Below are 19,955 nucleotides of genomic sequence, written 5' to 3'. Positions count from 1 at the left end.
TTGAAAAAGGCCACCAAAACGGCCGAAACGTCGGGCAATTAATCTAGATTGTCATGTACTTCCTTTTTTTAAAACAAGACTGAGAAAGCCAAAACAAAAAACATCCACATAATTACTACCAGTCGTTTAAATAACAAAATACAAATACAAAATTAAAATATTATCACATATTAGTGAGCTAGAAAGCAGGTAAGCTTCGGTACAAGCACATCATCACTTTTCATCAATTGCACGATTAAACAAAAAACGGAAAAAGGTGAAAGTGCATCTCACCGAAAAAAAAATCTATGTGAACCCGATCAAATCCTATTGACACTGTTCCCTCGGTTTCTGAGGTTTTTGTCTCTGTGTGGATTCTACACTGTGACCAGAAACATTTGATCTATTTTTCCCAGGTTTTTTTTTCTATGCTCCGTACTTCATATTATTGGTAGTATGTGACCTGCTAAATCCGTGCTTGTGTATAAGGTTTAACCCTTTTGACCAAATGACCTGATTCCAATAATATCCGAACCCACGACGACCCGCTTGCTTGTCAAAGCGGACTCTGTAACCTTGCAAGATTTACGCGCCTGTAGAATTGTCAAATAAGTATTTTCGAACTTAGGAATGTGCACAGAAGCAAAAAATCTACTCCGTCGCTATTTTAAATTCCAAGATGGCGGTTTCCAGTTCTTGAAAAAAGCCTAAAGTAATCAAATACCATCCAATATGAGTATTTTTAGAACCAGGAGGATGCCATTTTAAAATCTAAGATGGCGACTTCCGATTCCAGGCCAACATCTTAAAACGTTCAATAAAATTCAATATAGACCCAGTAACTTCTATCCCAACCTCCACGACATGCCGACCGGGATATGAGTAATTGTACGCGGCTGTGTTCCTATGTTAGGGGCGGAAAAAACAGCGTCTGACCCGTAGCGAACGGCTGAATCATGAAATACTGTATCTAGCTACACCTAAGATCCCAAGTAACAAAACTGGTTTTATCAAAGTTTTATTGCGCTGTTTCAGTTGTATTAGGCGCTATAAAACATTGATAAAATTAATATTATTACTAGGGATGGCAGCCCCATCAGTAGGATGTGTGTATCGCAACTCTGGTAAGGGACCTCTCCTAACCACGATCAACGAAATTAGAAACATGAAACGGGACAATCGGTAGAGAACTAGGCTACGAACACGGAAATAAAAAACGGCTAACGATTGAAAATGGGACACTTTGAACGTCCGATTCTTGAACTACAGATTAAACACCTACGCACCGACAAACGACAAATTCGATGAAGTCAAAAATGAGTTTCAGGAAAAGTTTGAACGAACCTATGTCGAGTGTCCAAAACACGACGCAGAAGTCGTCATCGGAGATGCAAGCTGACGGCTTGGGAGGAAGGAATTATGCCGCCCAGTCATTGGAATGTATAGCCTTTACTCGTCAACTAATGGAAACGACCTGAGATTGATGAACTTTGCCGCGACCAGACGAATGGCCATATGTAACTCTGATTTTCCACATTTGAATATTCGGAAACACACCTGAAGGCATCCAAATGGAGAAACCTGCCCCCAGATTCGTACTGATTGACAATCGCCTTTTTCGGCTGCTACTGATGTTAAGTCTTCCGGGAACCTAGCGTCGTTTTTAAGATCTGCGCATGGTTGTCGACCGTGTTGAAATCACGCACAGAGAGGACAATGCATTTTCACATACAGTGATTGAATGAAAGCTGATGGCGTTGTATAAGAACCATGGAGCTGGATAATGTGTAACGACATGGACGGTAACCTTACTTACCTTCAGTGCTGATAGTGCTGATTCAATTTTCACTTCCAATGATCGCAGCACTCTTTCAGATACACTAGATTTTCGTCCTAGTAACGTGCTGTTATATTCAAATGAAATAGCTCGCGCGCATCGTTCACGGTTACAAAATAAAATTTGACGACAAATCCAACCAAATGATCTTCACTTCAAAGCGAAAAAGAAAAACAAACAGTCCACTCAACCAAAATGAACCTCACCGAAACACTTTTTCACTGACACTGACCGATGCCTTGACAATCTTCGTTAACTCATAAACTGATTTTGTTGTCTTGCTTTCATCGCATGAAATATAATGAGGTATTTTGATAGTTCACTTCCATGCAAAAAGCGGGAAGGAAGAACTCTGAAAGGATTGTAAAAAAATAACGTTTATGGATGCTTTTTTTCACTTTCACTCAAGAGGGTCAACAAATATCAACCCTGCTTATCTTACCTACCAAACAGTCTCGAGCCGTGGTGTGGCCTTTGCTGTACGTAAGAGTCGTCTCCATTCCACTCGATCCATGGCTGCAGTTCGCCAGCTCTGCAGTCTGCGTAGGGTCAGCAGGTTGTGTTAAACCTGATTGATCCACCTTGCCTGCTGTGCACCTCTCCGTCTCATCCCTGGCGGATTAGTTTCGAGAACCATCTTCACTGGGCCTGAAACCTCTTCGGGTTTCAAAGGGACTCGATAGTGCCCCCGATATTCGAACTACATACATCACTCGATCCATCGTCGCTTTGACCAACCGCGTTAGTTTGTCCGGAAATCCGTAGTCGTATATAATTTGCCATAGCTGGCCTCGATCGATTGAAAATCGATAAACAAATGATGTGTGGGCACGTTGTATTCGCGGCATTTCTGCATAACCTGCCGAACCGCGAATATCTGATCCCGCATGGTAGTTCCCCACCAACTGCTTCGCAAATGGTGATAGTCGACGGCAGAGTATTTGGGAGAGTACCTTGTAGGCGGCGTTCAGCAGAGTGATTGCCCGGTAATTGCAGCACTCCAGCTTGTTACCCTTTTTGTAGAGGAGACACACATTACCCTCCATCCACTCTTCCGGTACTCGTTCTTCCTCCCAAACCTTGACAACAACCCAGTGCACGGCTCTAGCCAGCGTTTCTCCACCGTATTTTGACAGCTCGCTGCGAAGTTGGTCCACATGGACGGTAACCTGCCTACGTCTAAACCGACAATTACAGTCAGGACAGGACAATCTGTAGAGCCACCAACGCAGGAGGAGGTTTAAAAGGCGATTAGTAAGCTGAAAGACAGCAAGGCCACTAGGACGGATGGTATCTCGGCCCCTCTTCTGTAAGCGGGAAGCGAGCGGCTGTACTATGTGATCCACCAGATCATACTGAGGATCTGAGTGGATGAACAAACGTCGAACGACTAGTTAAAAGGCCTCATATTAGTTAAAAGGCCTCATACCCAATACCCAATCCACAAGAAGGGCCATCGATTGGATTGTTGTAACTATCGAGGCATTACGTTGCTCAACTCCGCATATGATTGAAACCGTTAATGAAATCTTTCGTCGGCGAATACCGTGCTGGTCTTCGACAGAAGCGTTCCCCGATGGATCAAATTTTCACCCTGCGACAGATCCTCGATGAGTTCCTTGGATATAACATACAAACTCGCCATCTGTTTGTAGATTTTAAGGCAACAACAACTTAGTCAAAAAAGAGCTGTGGTAGGTAACGGTTTCCTGACGAAACTAATCAAGCTGAGTCATTTGACGCTGAAGAGATCATGCATGCGAATAGCTGACGAGACATCCATCGCATTCGTAACGTTAGATAGACTGGAACAGAGGGATGCGCTCTCCAACTTACTTCTCAATATTGTCCTAAAGGTGCAGTACGAAGGACAAACGTGCGAAGAAACGGTACGATCATCGGTATCAACCGTAGGGTCGTGGAGGAGGCCTTCACTGCCTATAACCACATATCAGTCCCATCTGGAAAATCATCGAGTTGAGAAAACAGCGCTTGAAGATATTTTTCTTGTTTTGCGTATTTCACTTGTTTGGGGTGGGTTATTCTAATTTTTTCGTCATAATGTAATGAAATAGACCTCAATCATAACTTCTACATTGAAGAATTGCCTTTTTCGTGAAAATTACAATGAAAAACAAGGAAGAGACTGATATGCTGTTATTAAGACCATCGAGTAGCAAAATAATCGCATACCAGTCTCACTTTCAACCGCTCGGTTCAGGAGTAGTCATATTTTTCTCGAGTATTTTGAATATGGGCGGACATTCATGGCCGCAGATAACTTCTAAATATGATGCATGGAGAATGGCGGAGACGTCCACCCATTACTTACCCCGACTTTAAGATCGTCGTTGAAAAAGCAAAATATAAGGTTGAAGTTTTGGATATGCTACTGTTGCTACTGAATAATTTCCTTTCTTATGTCTTCAGTGTTCGGCAATACGTGCTGAATAAAATTATTCCGCAATAGCCCGTGCATTTAGCATATTGGAAAAGTGGTATTGAGAAAGGGAAGTTTCCAATTTCATTACAACAGTGACTTGACGGAAGACGACGGCGATGAAAAAAGGTACAAGCTGTTTTTAGCTAAGCAACTAAAAACGATTTCTTCTGAATTCTGAAAATTTCAACTTTAATGACCATTTGAAGTGAGTAGATCATCCACAGGAAATTAAATCCTTACAGAAAGCAGCTTTGCTCAAGGTATTATCCCTCTTATTGACGAAAACAATAACCTTTCGGGAACGAACTTTCAAAAAAAGTTGCAGTTTCAGTGTCTACTTAAAATTAACTTTTGTGTAGAATTTATTTGAAATAACATGGCATTTATTAATTATTTGATGATCTTTTAACAGTAAAAAGCTTGTGAAACAGCACCAAGTATTTATTATATGAGTTGAAGAAAAAAATATGGCCATATTCAGGAAAAACATTTGGTTGGACTGATATGCGATTATTTTTAAGATGGGACAATTTTACTTCACATTTTTTTCTGACTTCTTCGAATAAAATATAGTTTTTTGTTTCCTTAATCGATAGTAGGGCAAGAAATAGATAGAATTTGATTTTTAACTCAAAAACGATGAAAATCCATATGGGACTGGTATGCGATTATAGGCAGTTCAGGCCTTTCAAAAGGGAAGTGGCAATGCTGAAACTCAGCATTAATTCTGCCAGAACAAAGTACATGGTAGTTAACAGGGAGCGTGGTAGTTCCGGTGGTGTTGGTGCTGAAGTAGAGATTGATTGGAGAACGATTTGAAGTGATTGATGAACTCGTTATTCTTACTACGCTTACGACATGTGGTAACGATGAGAGCAGCGAAGTAAAACGACGGGTCGCAGCTGCGAACAGGGCCATCTACGGACTACGTAACAAGCAAAGGTCCCATAGTTTGCAAACTCGCATAAAACTAGCGGTGTATAGGACGCTGATCCTTCCAGTTGCCCTTTACGGACATGAAGCAAAGACGCTGCAGGAAGCTGATCAACAAGTGTTTGGAGTTTTCGAGTGTGAAGTTCTGCGATCGATACTTGGCGGTAAATTGGAAGATGGAGTGCGGTGCAGACGGATGAATCACGGATTGTTCCAAGCGAACAAACATGCTGGTATAGGGAAGGTAACACCACGAGACAAGCTTCTGTGGGCTGGACATGTAGCCAGAATGTCTTACTAGAGAGCCGCCAAAACTATACTCATCAGAGAGCCAGGAAGAGGTCGTTGACTTCGTGGTAGGTCTCGCACTGTCTAATTCGTTCGGCCTTTGACCGGTTAATGGACCGTCGGCCAACAAAGTTAAGTGAGGTAAGTATGAGTGAGGAAAACTTTTTTTTTCGTATTTTGGCTGATTTTCATTTGTCATTATGTTTTGTGTGAATTATCTTTCAAATCCCAACCATTGCTTTTAATACCAAGATTATATGTTTTTGTAACCAAAACCAGTTACTGAAAATCATAACTGCCATGTCACATGTTTCGATGCACTGCCAACTTTAATTATTATTTATTTTCCTGAGCTAGTCGATCGATTTGGCGATAAATCGACCATAATTATTTTTGTTTTGATAGAACAGTATTTGGTAGTTAAAATAACTTAAATCTATGGACAACAACAACAAGTAGCGATTGAATATTGCAGCATTGATTTTAAAAGAATATCAGCCATGCGGTTATATGTCATACACAATCCTTAACTTTTCATCAATTTATCATTAAATCTTATGAAAAAGTGACTTAAGCACAACACATAACATTACATTATGGCAGTTAGATGCCCAGAGCTTTAGTACCATAAGTGTTCGTTTAGTATCATCATCTAATTTCTAATACCGGTATCAAATAGTAGATACTTTTGAATGCAAACTTTAATTATAATGCTTACATATGAACTGGAAAATAATTGACTGAGCTAGTTTTTGTATGTGAAAACTTATCACTTATATTTTTCTCGAATTCAACTCCTACAGATGAAACGATTTGATCGAACAAAGCATTCTCTCATGCGAACAAACATGCATTTTAGTAGACTGGAAGAGCTCAGATATATCTAATATTTGCTGGCATCATTTTATTCTACTTGGCAGATTGTTGCGCTCGATTCTTTAAACACATTGTATTCATGTGCCTGTTTTTATCTGAGTTTAATATTAAGTCCCGTAATTTAATGGCGATGACTTGGTTTATCAATCATCGTTTAATTGAAATGATACGATAAAAGTTACTATCCAATCTCGCCATCGATCAGTCAAACTGTGAGTATTCTATCGATCAAGTCTGTTTAAATTATTGGCAATGATAGTAGAAATACTTGTGTTAGTGCTCTTAGCATTATGTTTGAGATATTACATAAAATTTCGACAACGGATGTCGTTTGCAAAGGATATGCCGACGGCACAACCATGCTATCCCCTTGTCGGAAATTTATTGTCATTCTTGTGGAAAAACGACGAGGAAATGTTTGATAATGTACAGCACATAATGAAAAACCCTGCCAAATTATTTAAAGCGTGGATGGGCCCAATATCGTTCATTGGCACCAGCGATCCAGATTCGATTCGAGGCATCCTAACGCACCCGCACTGCATTCAAAAGCCGTACATTTATGATTTTTTCAAAATAGATTTCGGCTTGTTTGCGGCCCCCTGTGAGTAGTTTTTCGCACGATCAATAAATATTTCACTCATGTCACAACTCGACCATAGCTAACATTTGGAAAGTTCAACGGAAGGCGCTGAATCCGTCCTTCAATCACAAGATTTTGTACAGATTCTTCCCAATTTTTGATCGATATGCACGGAAGCTGGTGGAACGTTTATTACAGATTCCAGAAGATTGTGAGGTTCAAATAACAAAGTTTACGACAAGATGTACTGTGGCCATGGTTTGTGCTACTACAATTGGTTCTGATATCGATGAAGACCGCGACACTGAAAAGTTTGCTTGCAATATGAATGGGTATGTAATAAGTGTTAACTTATTATTTAGTTCTTACGAGCATTCTCATTCAGTATTTTGGAGTTGGTCGCAAAAAGGTGTTTAAATCTTTTCACATGCTTGGAATCTATTTATAAGCTCACGGAGGCTTTTAGAGTGGAAAAAAGCATGAGACAAGATGCGTGGGAATTCGTTGATAAGGTAACTTGCACAATATTTGTGAAGAATGTGAAAAAATGCTGCAGAATATTGGCAGGTTTTTCGTAACGTCCTGAATCAAAGAGCAGAACGGCTGAAATCGAATGAAATCGATAATCAGGATGAGTATAAGAAACCAAAAATTTTCATAGACCAATTACTTGATCTTCATGATTTGAAAGTTCTGAGTGACATCGAAGTGACCCATAACATTGGCACAATGATCACAGCGGTATGTTTGACGCACTTTTATGTTTATGCAAAATCATGCTTATTATCATGCTTATTATGACACTACGGGAATAGCAATGGGATTCATTGCTCAGCTGCTCGGGATACATCCACATCTTCAGGAGAAAGTGTATCAAGAAATCAGTGAAGTTTTTCCCCCGGCTAGTAAATTGCACTTCGCTTCTGATAATTTGAGACAATTGCAATACACGGAAATGTTCATCAAAGAAAGCCTCCGCCATTTTCCTATAGTCCCAATTATTCTGCGACAAACAACGAGCGACATCGAGCTGGACGGAATGCTGATACCGACTGGTACATCGTTTGCTTTAAATATTTATAATTTGCATCGCCGGGAAGATGTCTGGGGCCCTAATGCGAAACAATTTGATCCGGAAAATTTTAGTGAAGAAAATATAAACAAGCGTCATCCGTTCGCTTTTCTTCCTTTCAGTGGCGGTAATCGTAGCTGCATAGGTAGGTCAAGACGGCAACTTTATACTTCATAATGAGTAGCAAATTAAATTGTTTTTTTTTTTTTATTTCAGGTCATCGATATGCCATGATGAGTCTCAAGATAATGGTTGTGCATTTGTTAAAAAGCTTTAAACTTAAAAGTAACGTTAGTCTCATGGATCTGAAATTAAAAATTGATTCTGTGCTAAAGTTTTCTAACGAACCGGGATTAATTTTGAGACGTCGCAAATCACTACCAATCAAATAACTCAAGTGCAATGTGTATGTGTACCCAAAAGTATAAAAATAAAACATATTAATGAATTTCAATTATTTATTACAGTAAAAGTTCGCAATCGAAATAAGCATTGAACTGCGAAACAAAACAGGCAATCCTCAGTTGAGCCCATTAGCACAAGGTTAATTTACTCGCTATGACAAGCACAATCACAGAACTACTTCACTTTATAATCAGTAAGATAGTTTTAAGTTAATTTTAAGTTTATTTTAAGTTTCGTTTTATTCCTTTTATACCTTTTTTTTCTTGACAAGTAGGTTTAATAATTTTCCTAAAATTACATTATCTTAACTGCGTAAGCTAATAACATTCAATAATACTAAATAGCGTACAAATATATATAATAGTGTTGAAATGTCACCATTTGTGGCAGAACACACAATACTAATTCTGAATAGATATTTTAGTACATAAATAAATCATTACAAACTAACACCCCCCCCCCCCCCCCTATTAAAAAAAAATCACAGGAGGGTTGTGTGCAAAGCCACGACCGCAAGAATGAAGTAGAATACTTTCACAAGAAAGAAAAGCCGGTTGCTTGCGTGTCAGTCATTTTTTAATTTGTTGTTCAATTCAATATCGGATAAGATACCGATCACATCTTAGCGTTATCACTGACAGTGCGAATAAAGTATTCCTTGTGATAAAATAAACAGTGAAAAGCTGATTTAACACTCGAAACTAGACGGCTTATGTGTAGTCAAAATAAATCAACATTTTTAATTGAATGCATTTACTAGTGCCTGCTTTCGCACAGAGACAGCATTTCACTAAAGTGCCTCACTGTATCAGCTGCTATCGATGCTAAACCCGGTGCAACTGCTACGCTATCCGTTGCCATGCCAATGTTTTAGCCGCTATACGCTGGTATTGGTATCCGCTGTCCCTGCATCAGCTGGCCCAGCTGCTATCGATGCTGAGATCCGCTGCAACTAGTGCACTATCCATTGCTATGCCACAGCTGTGGCCGCTATCCGCCTGGTATCCACTGCACTGCTACTGCTGCTGCTAAGGGAAGACTGCTGTTGTCGCTGTCTAGAACTATTATGAGCGGCTTCGACTGAAACAGGCTCTTATATAGGGATGAAAAACCTATCGATAGTAGTAGGAAATCATCGATAACTATCGACAGCCATTTCAGTTGATAATTCCCATCCTTACTTTTATACAGACAAATAGCAAATTCAAAATGGCAAGTTCTATGATTCTGTCGACCGTGCTTGGGAAGCAATCATATTAACGACTAATCAGATCAGTCGAATTTCGCGCTTCAACAAGGATTGACCATTCTCAATAATATAGTTGCTTGTCATGATTTGGACTAGATAATTTTTGTATTTTGATTATGCGAAAAATTAATTTTTATGCTGATAATGAAAGCTTTTCGGATGGTTGGTGTTCATGACTGAAGGAAAAGATAATTCAGTACGTTCTGAGACACGGAGATCAAGCCAAATATATATCTGTTCCAAATTTCTTGAAAGTGTAAACTGATTTAAGAAAAAATATTAACTCTTCAATTAGGTTTTTATTTCATCCTGAAAAGGACAATTTGTTGTTTAATTCAATGTCTGATAAGATGCCGATCACATCTTTGCGTTATCACTGGCAGTGCGAATAAAGTATTCCTTGGGGGAAAATGAACACTGAAAAGCCTTCCAGAACGTTCTTTCATTGGATGCATTTGCTAGTGTGCCTGCTATCGCTCAGAGACAGCATTTCACTAAAATGCCACACTGCATCAGCTGGCACTGCTTATATTGATGCTGAGACTAACGCCAACCGCTGCGCTATCCCCGTTGCCACAGTAGTGGACGCTTCCGTTGCCATTGGTATCCGCTGCCCTACATCACCTGGTCCTCCTATCGATGCTGAGACGCGCTCCGCTATCCGTTGCCATACCACAGCTGTGGCTGTTATCCGCTGCATTGCTACTGCTGCTGCTAAGGGAGGACTGCTGTTGTTGCAGTCTAGAATTATAATGAGCGGCTTCGGGTGAAACAGGCTCTTATATAGGCCAAATAGCACATTTCAAATGGCAAGGTCTATGATTCTGTCGACCGTGCTTGGGAAGCAATCATATAACAACCAATCAGAGGCCAAAGTTTTCGTTTTGACAAGGCTTGACTATTTTCAATAGTACAATAGTTTGAAAAATAAAATTACAATTATCTGCATTTGGGAAGAATCTTAGAAGATTTTCCAAGCTATTGCTGCAAGAACGAAGGAAATCCATCGAATACCAACCGATTTATTAGCATTTGAAATTGGACATATTTTTCACTTTTTTCGGTTTTAGATTTTCATTTCACATCCCTATGTAGCCGAACTTCCTGAGAGAAGTATTCTACTTCAAAAAATAAAAAAAAAGAACTACTTCACTGCTATGCTAACAGTCCGAGGAACGATCAAGCATGATAATAAGAACACTAACTAACCGCATTATGATGAACCGACTAGAACGTTTTAGATAAATAAAATATGTTAGACGCATGTAACCTATATTTAACTACTGTTCATTCTAATCAAATACACTCATATTTTATTGATTTTCGAATATATTTTTTCACTAGAACGATGACTAAGAAAACACCGACTGACAGCCCCGATCACGCAGGTACATAGATATAACAGCAAGTCGAAGGTATTCTCTGCGTATGAGGAAACACACTCTCTTTCAGTCATAAACATAACTCTCACAACGTAATGTGTGTAGTTGATTGAGATGTGTTAGGAACCGGGCGCAATGGTAGAGGGTGATACGATATTGGGTTCTGAAAAATGTATCTTTCCAGTTCTTTCCGCGACGCTGGCTCGAGTTCTGTCAGGATGAAGTATAATTTTCCTAAAACCTGATTCACATTCTCAGTTCTCGTTCATTTTTTGTAAAATTACATGCACCTTCACAAAAATATAAAATATAGTTAGAAGACAAAAAAAGAAATTAGATTGTAAATTTAACCAAAAATAGTTTTTTCGGATTTCAAAACGAATAGTCACATACTAAAAATTTTTCAGTTTTCAGTGACCGAAGATCCCCATCTTTGATTTCGATATTTTCAAACAATTATCTATTTTCATCTAGCTCTAGCCACAAATATCAGTTTAAACTGTTGGGATTGACTTGAGGTCTTAGCTTGAAAAATCGTTTCCAAAATGTTTCAGTAACGCCGCACAACAAATTGCTGTTTTGTGGTGCATCATTATTACCATCGTTAGCCCGCTTGCACTGACTGAAGAAAAATCAAAATCATTAGATGTTGGTTGGTAAATAGCTTGGCAGTGCATTCATGTACTTGCAGGCATAAAATAGACTCCATTCTGGTCCGTCACGTCCTGCCTAGCAACTCCTATCCCTACCTTTTCGTTATACAAGCAGGGATACTAGTAACCAAGCGAAGATAATGATAACCAATCCATGGTGGGACCTCGGTCGTATTCTGACAAGGAAGAAGGGGGTCTGACCTCTTCGGAAATCCCAACTCTTCTGAGCGTGAACGCGTCCACGTAGAAGCTCTTTATATGGACTTCATCAAGGCATTTGACAGAATCGACATACCTTTATTGCTCTTCAAGCTCGAAAAATACGAAATTGAAACAAAATTTTTGGAATGCTACAGTCATACTTAACAAAACGAACACCAATAGTCCGCATTCAAAATTCTTTTTCAAACCCAATAGAAGTAACTTCCGGGGTTGCTCAAGGTTCTCTCCTGGGCCCTCTTTTTGTTTATTATACGTGAATGACATTTTCTTTCTTCTTAACTGAATACATACCGGATAAACGGACCACGAATGGAAACTGGATACCTGGAAATGCAAGTCGCAAAATTTTGTTGGCGGAGACAGGGTTCTGCTCGAGCAGTTAGAATCCTGCAAATTCGGCATCGTGGCCCTGCCGGAGATCTGACGCAAAGGTGGAAGGTATGGAGAGTCCGTGGCAGCATGGTCCAGAGGTGGAGCAACGAGCTGGGAACGGATATTGGTAGGGAAGTGATGAATAAACCGGTGATAGTGCCTACGATGCAACAGCCTCCCGAGGCCTGGTAATTTTAGAAGCACCTTTTTTCACGCAAAGATATCTACGAAGCCACCTGAAGATCACCTGGCCACCGAACAATAAATAAATTTGACCACTTTCTCATTGATGGCCGGTTTTTCTCGAACATCACAAACAAACGTTCCCTTCGGGGCGCGGATACACACTCGGTCCACCACCAGTACAGTAGCAGTACATGTGCACTCAAAACTATCCACAGTATTTTACACACGACAAAACCGTCCTCCTCGGCCAAACATCCGGCAGTTGCACAACCCACAGGCTACCAGGAATTGGGCGCGCTTACGTGACGAGACTCTACCTTTCACGAAGAAACTATCTCTCTCGACGACTCAACTCTCGACGATGGATGGGGCAACTCACGCTCGAAAAGGCCGCAGCTGCGGCACTAGGTAAAGTAGCGTCGAGCCGACAAAATGACAGTTTTGATAGGAAATGTAAGCGAGCGATGAAGAGGAAAAAACTAGCTTGATAAAATCGACGAGCTCGTAATGATTTGCCCACGATTCTGCGTGAGCAGCGTTGCCAACCCTCCAGTTTTTCCTGGATATCTCCAGTTATTTTTGGGCACGCCAGAAAAACAGCTAAAGGTTGAATATCCACAGTTTTTCAAAAAAAATTCCAGTTTTATCCAGCTTTCTTCAAAATTTTGAGTAAGCCAGACCTTGCATCTAGTGACAATATTCCCCATCAGTAAAAAAATCAAAATAACACCTTTCACCTTTCTTGTTTACATGCAGTAACACGGTGTAAATTTATAATTTACGCAACATTTTTGACCTGAAAATTAAAGAAATTTTTTCATATTCATATATAAAGTTTTCTACAGTTTTTTTCATTTTGAATTTTTCCAGTTTTTCTTTAAAAAAAAGGTTGGCATCGCTGCTGTGGAGAAAGAAACGCCAGCAGAAGAACAAAGATCGTGAAGAACTAGAACAACTGTTTCGGACAATGACGCGAGCAAGTTTTACGGGAAAGTAAAACAATCCCGAAGGGCTACACACCGAGTCCAGACATGTGTGGGGACGAGAAGGGAAACCTGATCACAAGCGAGCGCGATGTGGTCGACAGATGGAAATAGTTTTTTGATGAGCACCTTCATAACGAAAGAAGGCGGAAGGGAAGTTAACCTTGGAGTGCATACAGACGATAACAGTATCCCAGTTCCCAATATCCGATAGATCAAACAGGAAATTGAGTCACTAAAAACCAATCGAGCCGCAGATAAGGACTACCGTAGAAAACTACCGTAGAAATGGATATATGGAGTTGTATGCCCCATCTACAAAAAGGGCGATTTGCTATACTGTAGCCACTACCGTGGAATAACGTTGATCAACGGCACCTACGAAGTTCTTTTCCAAATTCTGCTCCACCGTCTTTCTCCTATAACAAAAGGATTCGTAAGGCAGTACAAGGCGGGCTTCACACAATCTCGCGCTACTACGAGTCAAATCTTCACTCTCCGACAGATCCTTCAGAAATGCCGGGAGTACAACGTGCCCACACATCACGTCTTCGTGGACTTCGAGGCAACATATGATACAGTCGAGACCAGCTATGGCAATTAACGCACGACTACGGATTTCCGGATAAACTGACACGACTCATCAAAGCTACCTTGAATCGAGCGGTGTGTTACGTGTGCAATATCGGGGACACTCCCGAATCCCTTCGAGGTGTGCAAAAGGTTGAGACAAGAAGATTGATTATCCTGCAAGTTGTTTAACATTGCTCTTCGAGGAGTAATCCGGCGAGCGGGCATCGAAATCAGAGGTACGATTTTCAGCAAAGGTAGTCAACTCATAGGCTTCGTAGACAACCTCTTACTTTGGAACGGTGAAGGCAATCTACGTCAGATTTAAAGTGAAGGCTAGAAGAGTTGGACTAGGAATTAATGCGTCGAAAACCAGGTATATGAAAGGAAGAGGCTAGAGAGAAACCAACCTTCGCCTCCCACGAACGGTGATCATGGACGGCGATAAACTCAAAGTGGTATATGAGTTCGTATACCTAGGATCTCTAGTAACCGCCGACAATAACACAAGTAAAAAGATTCCACGACGCTGGAAATCGCTGGTGCCTAACGTGCTAGTTGGCATGACCAGGTTAAAGCGGTTTTACGAGTGTCCAGTACCCTAGAAAATTGGTGACGAGTAGCTCAGGAACGCAACGAATAGAGGAAAATACTTGATCACCACTTGAATCACCACGGCACTAAGCTGCTGAAGTAAGTAAGAAAGGTAGGGGAGCTCCGTAGCCGCAAGGTTACAGAGTCCGCTTTGGTAAGCGAGTGGTCGTGGGTTCGAATCTTAGTAGAATCAGGCCATTTGGTTGTCAAATGACTCCAGCATGGGTTTATTCTCAGGCTCCCCACCACGTACCCTTCCTGCAATCTGAATTCTACAGAACCCCTGTTGACTCTCCTTCTAATAAAAATAAGTCCCTATTATAATAAAACTGGTTTTAAGTAACGTATGAAAGTTCTCTACAGGGAATTGTAACTAGGCGATATTGTTAGGATTGACAGAGGCGCTCGGTGTAGTAGAGCAGTAAGCTTGAAACGGAAAGGTAAAAAAACTTACACACAAGCACGGATATGAACGATAAGCGTATCACTTACTTCAATAGTGATACTGCCAGTTATATGAAGTACGTAGTACAGAAAACACCTGGGCAATATCACAATAGATCTAATCTCTGGTCGCAGTAATGAGTCCACACAGGTAAAAGAAAGAAAGGTATTAACAACTGCGAGATGGAGACGCTCAGAGCGGAGCGCCAGCAATAGTGTTGTTTTAAATTCCACAAACGACTCATCTTTTGCAGGACGAATATTTTTGTCGAATGAAGTTTATTATTTTTTCTTGTACGAAATTTATTTTTCTATCGGAATATAATCAATTTGTTGACTAGAAAAATATATACACTAAAAATAAGGTGCTGCTTTTTTGCGAATATCTTATTTTTATTTTACTTTCAACCATCTAAAACCGATGCCATTCAGAATAATTGTCACAAGATAGAGTAAAAATTATTTATGAATTTTTTGAAAGAACGACTTTTTGTAGTGTGTAGTGTAGTCGTTTTCAAAAATTTTCAATCGAATCAAATAGAATTTAACACAAAAACTCATGACAAAAATTGTATATTTTTTATTGATTTATCACGGCAAAAATTTCGTACAGGTAGATTCAGTCTAGTTCAATCATTAAATTCAAGCAGCTCCGTAATGCCGGTATCAAACGGTATTTTAAAGTGCAAATTGTTATTATAATGTCTGTTCATCACACTACACATTTTAACACCGCCTTCGTGAGTTGAGCAAATGTTTGTACCTATAGCAATGTGAATTTGTCCATCTTATAATTTTTCTCTATTTCAACAACTGCAGATGAAATGATTTGATTAAACAAAACATGCCATGCTGTCTCTAACGCGAACCGACATGCGCGTTAGTACACTGATAGCATCTTACAGTTGTACGGAGCTTTGTTGGAAAGGCCTCAACATTGTGGGAATTTATTTTATTCACTTATTTTAATTATGTTATCGATAACAATATATTATAAGATAAATCTATTCGGAATATTATAAGATAAATCTAACAAATATGTAAGGTTAAACTTGTATTCTGGCACATTTTTTACCAGCTCTTAGTCCCTTTTTGTCTCTAGAAGGCCGATTGCTGAAAACAATTTGATATCAAAACTAACGTTTGTCAATCAGTAACTAGTTGATACATCGCTAATAACTCCGACGATGCATAATTTTGCGACAGGAAACAGTGGCATGATCTACAACAGATTTCCTATGTAGAAAGTACTTAGGAACACGTAAGTCTCACTTCCGTGCTCGACGATTGCAATGAACTTTGACGACTGCTTTATAGAGTGCTTCGTACCTACGGTATAATTATAGTAAACAGAACACTATTCGGTACCAAACTGTCATAAATCACTCACGTGATGTGATCTATTCTCTCGAATTGGTATGCTGAGCACGATAACGACGGATTTATCTATTAAATCATACTGCTCACACTATCAACACCAATACCAAAAGTAACGATTCAACTATTTAATTATTTTATTAAAAAAATATGGACAATAAGATTTTAATACAATCAATCGGTTCTTTGGCCTTGAATTAACACTAACACTCGCAAGAATCGGAAGCAAGATCCATACTTTTTACTCCAAATATAGAGTAAATGGCATAAAGCGCGCCTCACACGAAAACTACCGTTACACACTGGTGGAAAAGCGTTTACTAGCTTTACGACGAAGCTATTAATAATTCATTCGATAAGTATAACTTCCATCTGCATGCATGTTAAGACTGTGAGGGTTCATTCTGTGGAACACCGCCTTTGCACTGTCATTAAATCAATCTTATTCAAACGAACAAATCAGTGTGCAAGTTCTAAATTGTTGCATTAATTAAATCACAGTGTGTGCATTGCACACGCAGCTTTAAATCTTTCTGTTAACGCCAATTTTCATCGTTACATAATGCACAATAGGAAATCAAGTATTTTAAAAATCTACAAGTTTACAACTCGAATGTAAGATCGTTTGTTTTTTTTAGAAAACATTTGCAGAAAGATTGTGCCTTCTAATTGTCGGCACATTCTTAGTAGTTGTTACATTTTTTGCCGCCAATTTAATCAGATTTGCACTGCAGCCACATCATTGATTCACCACGTTTAGAAGCCTCTGGGGTAAAACGTAACAAATTCGAAAGGATTTTAGCGAGTTATGCTACGATTAGGTGACATTGTGATATCATCTTACAGTCTACTGTAGTCACAAAACTAAAAATATCAAAACAACAAATCTCGTCCCGTTGTACGTGTTACCCCTTCACCATTGTTGCATTTAATGGTCCTTCCTGCCCTTCATTGTACTCGCGCAAAATAAATCTTGATTATGAGAAAGTGCAAGGGATAATATCATACTTGACAGCCCTCGGTTGAATCATTTACGTCCGAGACTTGTTGGAAAAAGCATCTTGCTAATACGAGGGTTAGAAGTTAGTGTTCCCGTAGTTTTTTTTAACTACCACCGTAAGAATTTAATGCATCAGTTGTAATCGAGCGGAAGGAAGTTCAACGTCGCGTGTGTGAATATTGTGAACCTTTTTCTAACATGTGGAATACGACGTTGTGGTATTTAAGTGCGATGGTGATCGTGCTGGCCATCTATTATAATTGGTCCCGCAGAAGGATGTTGGCCCTTGTGGCTAATATGAATGCTCCACCAGCCTTACCACTTATTGGCCACTCGTATTTACTGTTAAAGTTTACATCAACAGGTAATAAAAGTTTATCGGGATTATAGCAATCATTTATCCTTGTGCCAGTTATTTCGTTTTACAAACATTCGTTGGAAGAAACAATCATCAAAAAATTAAAGAACTCGCACCGAGTCACCAGCCTTCCAACCCTTTTCAAGACCGTCAATTTACAGGATAGTTCACAGTTTTCATGTCACCTTCAGGACTAAATCCACCACACCTTTTTTCATTTAACTAAATCGTACGTTGCCTTGATATAAACCGTGAGTCTCCATTCTCGAGATTTGTCGGAGGATGTGTAACAAAGTAAACAATGTTTCCAGTGTGATGTGCACCTTTTAAAAACCACACAAGTTTTTTCTAAGGCGTTTCCTTGAAGAACAGAACATGAAAGCGGATTTTGTACGCAGAATGAGAAGAAAAAATGCCTTGTTAATCGCAGTAATAAAAACGATCATCTCGCTTGAAAATAGCGCAAAAGTCCTCGCAACGAATATGCACAATTTACGACACCGTACATCATGTCATCAAAACAGTGCTTCCATATCAACCATAAAATTTTGCTGCTTCTCAAATTGATTTTTTAGTTTATTTGATTTGTTGCATTAAGTACAGAGTATAAATATAAGTTTTTGCTAGTTAATTAATATCCAAGAGTTGGGCATATGTTCCTGTGTGCTAAAGGTGTTATTTAGTGTATTTTTTTTTTTTTTTTGAATCACGATCAATTTTCGAAAAGCTGCTGGGGAACGTTGGCGGTTCGCCGACTTGAGTTATTAAACCGATCCATCTCCTCCAACGATCGCTTCGAGTAATGGGTCGACACCAAATTCGGCCAGACCACGGCATCTTCGCGCTTATGGTATTTCTTGATGAGCGATGCAGCGATGATTCCGGCAGGCACTCTGTACACTAAATTTTTCCGTTCACGGCCAGTCCGGAGCGGAAGCACAGCAGCTTTGACATCCCCCTCTCGCTGATTGTCAGCCACACCAACATTTTCTTGGGAAACTTTGTGTGGGAGCTTCATCTCGAAGCTCACTTCTTTTATGGGTTAACAAAATACGTAGCGCCCTGCCAGTCGTTGCCATCCAGGGTGAGATACGTAGGTCTCGTCGTCCATCACCACCACCAGGTCGCGATTCACCGAGAAAATCGACTTGACCATCTTATTCAGCCGCTGCCACTGAGTCGTTGCCTGCAGCTCCGAGACCAGTGGACGGGACTGCCGCTTCCTGACATATATATTCATGTTCACTAGGTACTTTTTGACTGTTTGGTTGCACCGACCTCCCGGCTAAGCGCACGCAGCGATGAACCGGGCTTTCTTTCGATTCTCTGACTATTGTCCAATTGTGCCAAGATGTTGTAAATGCCGGAACGGGCGAATCCGGCGTCCACACGCTGTCCGTTTTCGACGCAACGGGGCACCGTTCTATGAACGCGCACACTCCTGTACGGAGTAGCTTCACTGTTTTCGCCATCACGGTTAGAGTTCTGTCAACTGCCAATTCTTTTCTGCTGATTCATGGGCTACTATGTTTGATGCTGCATGGGTAGTTTCGTCAGTGCGTGTGAAGGAAAACGTTATAAATCTATCCGCTAGCAAATTTTTAGGACGCCAACCTCATCAGTCAAAATTTTGAATACAGTGAATCCAGTATTTCCATGCCTGGCAGCGATCAGAATTCGTTCAGAACTTTCGTTGCACGGTTCGATTTTTATTACCCAATTTGCAATGAATGAACACCACACTATGGAACTCGTTTCGAGAACAGAACAATCCAACGAGAAGTACGGTGATCGAAGGCTCGACGGATTGTGGAATTTCGAGGCTATTTTGAAAATGAATCCAAGTTGTCGATACGCCGTTATAAAAATCTCGTTGTACTGCACTCTGAGTGATAGCGCTACTTCCAAAGTAACACCCAAATCTCAAACCTGGTAAACTTTCGTCAATGTTTGGCCAAACATGGTGTAGCTGAGCACTGCAAAACCATTACTATGACATCGTCCACAAAAACAAACGGCTTGGGTCTAGCAGTAATATGATACGTCATTTATGAACAGTGCAAAGAGTAGTGATCCTGGATAACTGTCTTGTGGAACGCCCGATAGATTCGAGAAGTTTCCAGAATGCTGTGATCCGGTTTTAACGTGC

At 40.1% G+C, this 19,955-nt stretch overlaps 3 protein-coding genes across 4 annotated transcripts in view; all 3 read left to right on the top strand.

Moving 5' to 3' along the window:
* Positions 1 to 19,955, top strand: part of LOC129727557 (cytochrome P450 4C1-like) — a 36,084-nt gene that overhangs the window by 4,315 nt on the left and 11,814 nt on the right. Inside the window, exon 1 of one of the 2 annotated variants that reach the window (XM_055685492.1) lies at positions 17,492 to 17,812. The exons of the other annotated variant lie outside the window; for it this stretch is intronic. Coding sequence (XP_055541467.1) covers positions 17,647 to 17,812 — 166 coding nt within the window. The 5' untranslated portion in view covers positions 17,492 to 17,646. Of the gene's footprint in view, positions 1 to 17,491; positions 17,813 to 19,955 lie in introns of those variants that run through there. 2 annotated transcript variants of the gene reach the window in all.
* Positions 5,672 to 7,675, top strand: LOC129727558 (probable cytochrome P450 313a4). Its single transcript, XM_055685493.1, has 3 exons — positions 5,672 to 6,960; positions 7,019 to 7,271; positions 7,325 to 7,675. Exons 1-3 carry the CDS (start codon positions 6,609 to 6,611, stop codon positions 7,515 to 7,517), a joined length of 798 nt encoding a protein of 265 aa, XP_055541468.1. The 5' UTR covers positions 5,672 to 6,608; the 3' UTR covers positions 7,518 to 7,675.
* LOC129727559 (probable cytochrome P450 313a1) lies at positions 7,748 to 8,593 on the top strand. Its single transcript, XM_055685494.1, has 2 exons — positions 7,748 to 8,156; positions 8,228 to 8,593. The coding sequence occupies exons 1-2, from the start codon at positions 7,757 to 7,759 to the stop codon at positions 8,401 to 8,403; spliced, it is 576 nt and encodes a 191-aa protein (XP_055541469.1). The 5' UTR covers positions 7,748 to 7,756; the 3' UTR covers positions 8,404 to 8,593.

The sequence above is a fragment of the Wyeomyia smithii genome, chromosome 3, assembly GCF_029784165.1.
Source record: "Wyeomyia smithii strain HCP4-BCI-WySm-NY-G18 chromosome 3, ASM2978416v1, whole genome shotgun sequence".
Lineage (NCBI taxonomy): Eukaryota > Metazoa > Arthropoda > Insecta > Diptera > Culicidae > Wyeomyia > Wyeomyia smithii.
This window is presented reverse-complemented; position numbering and strand designations above follow the sequence as displayed.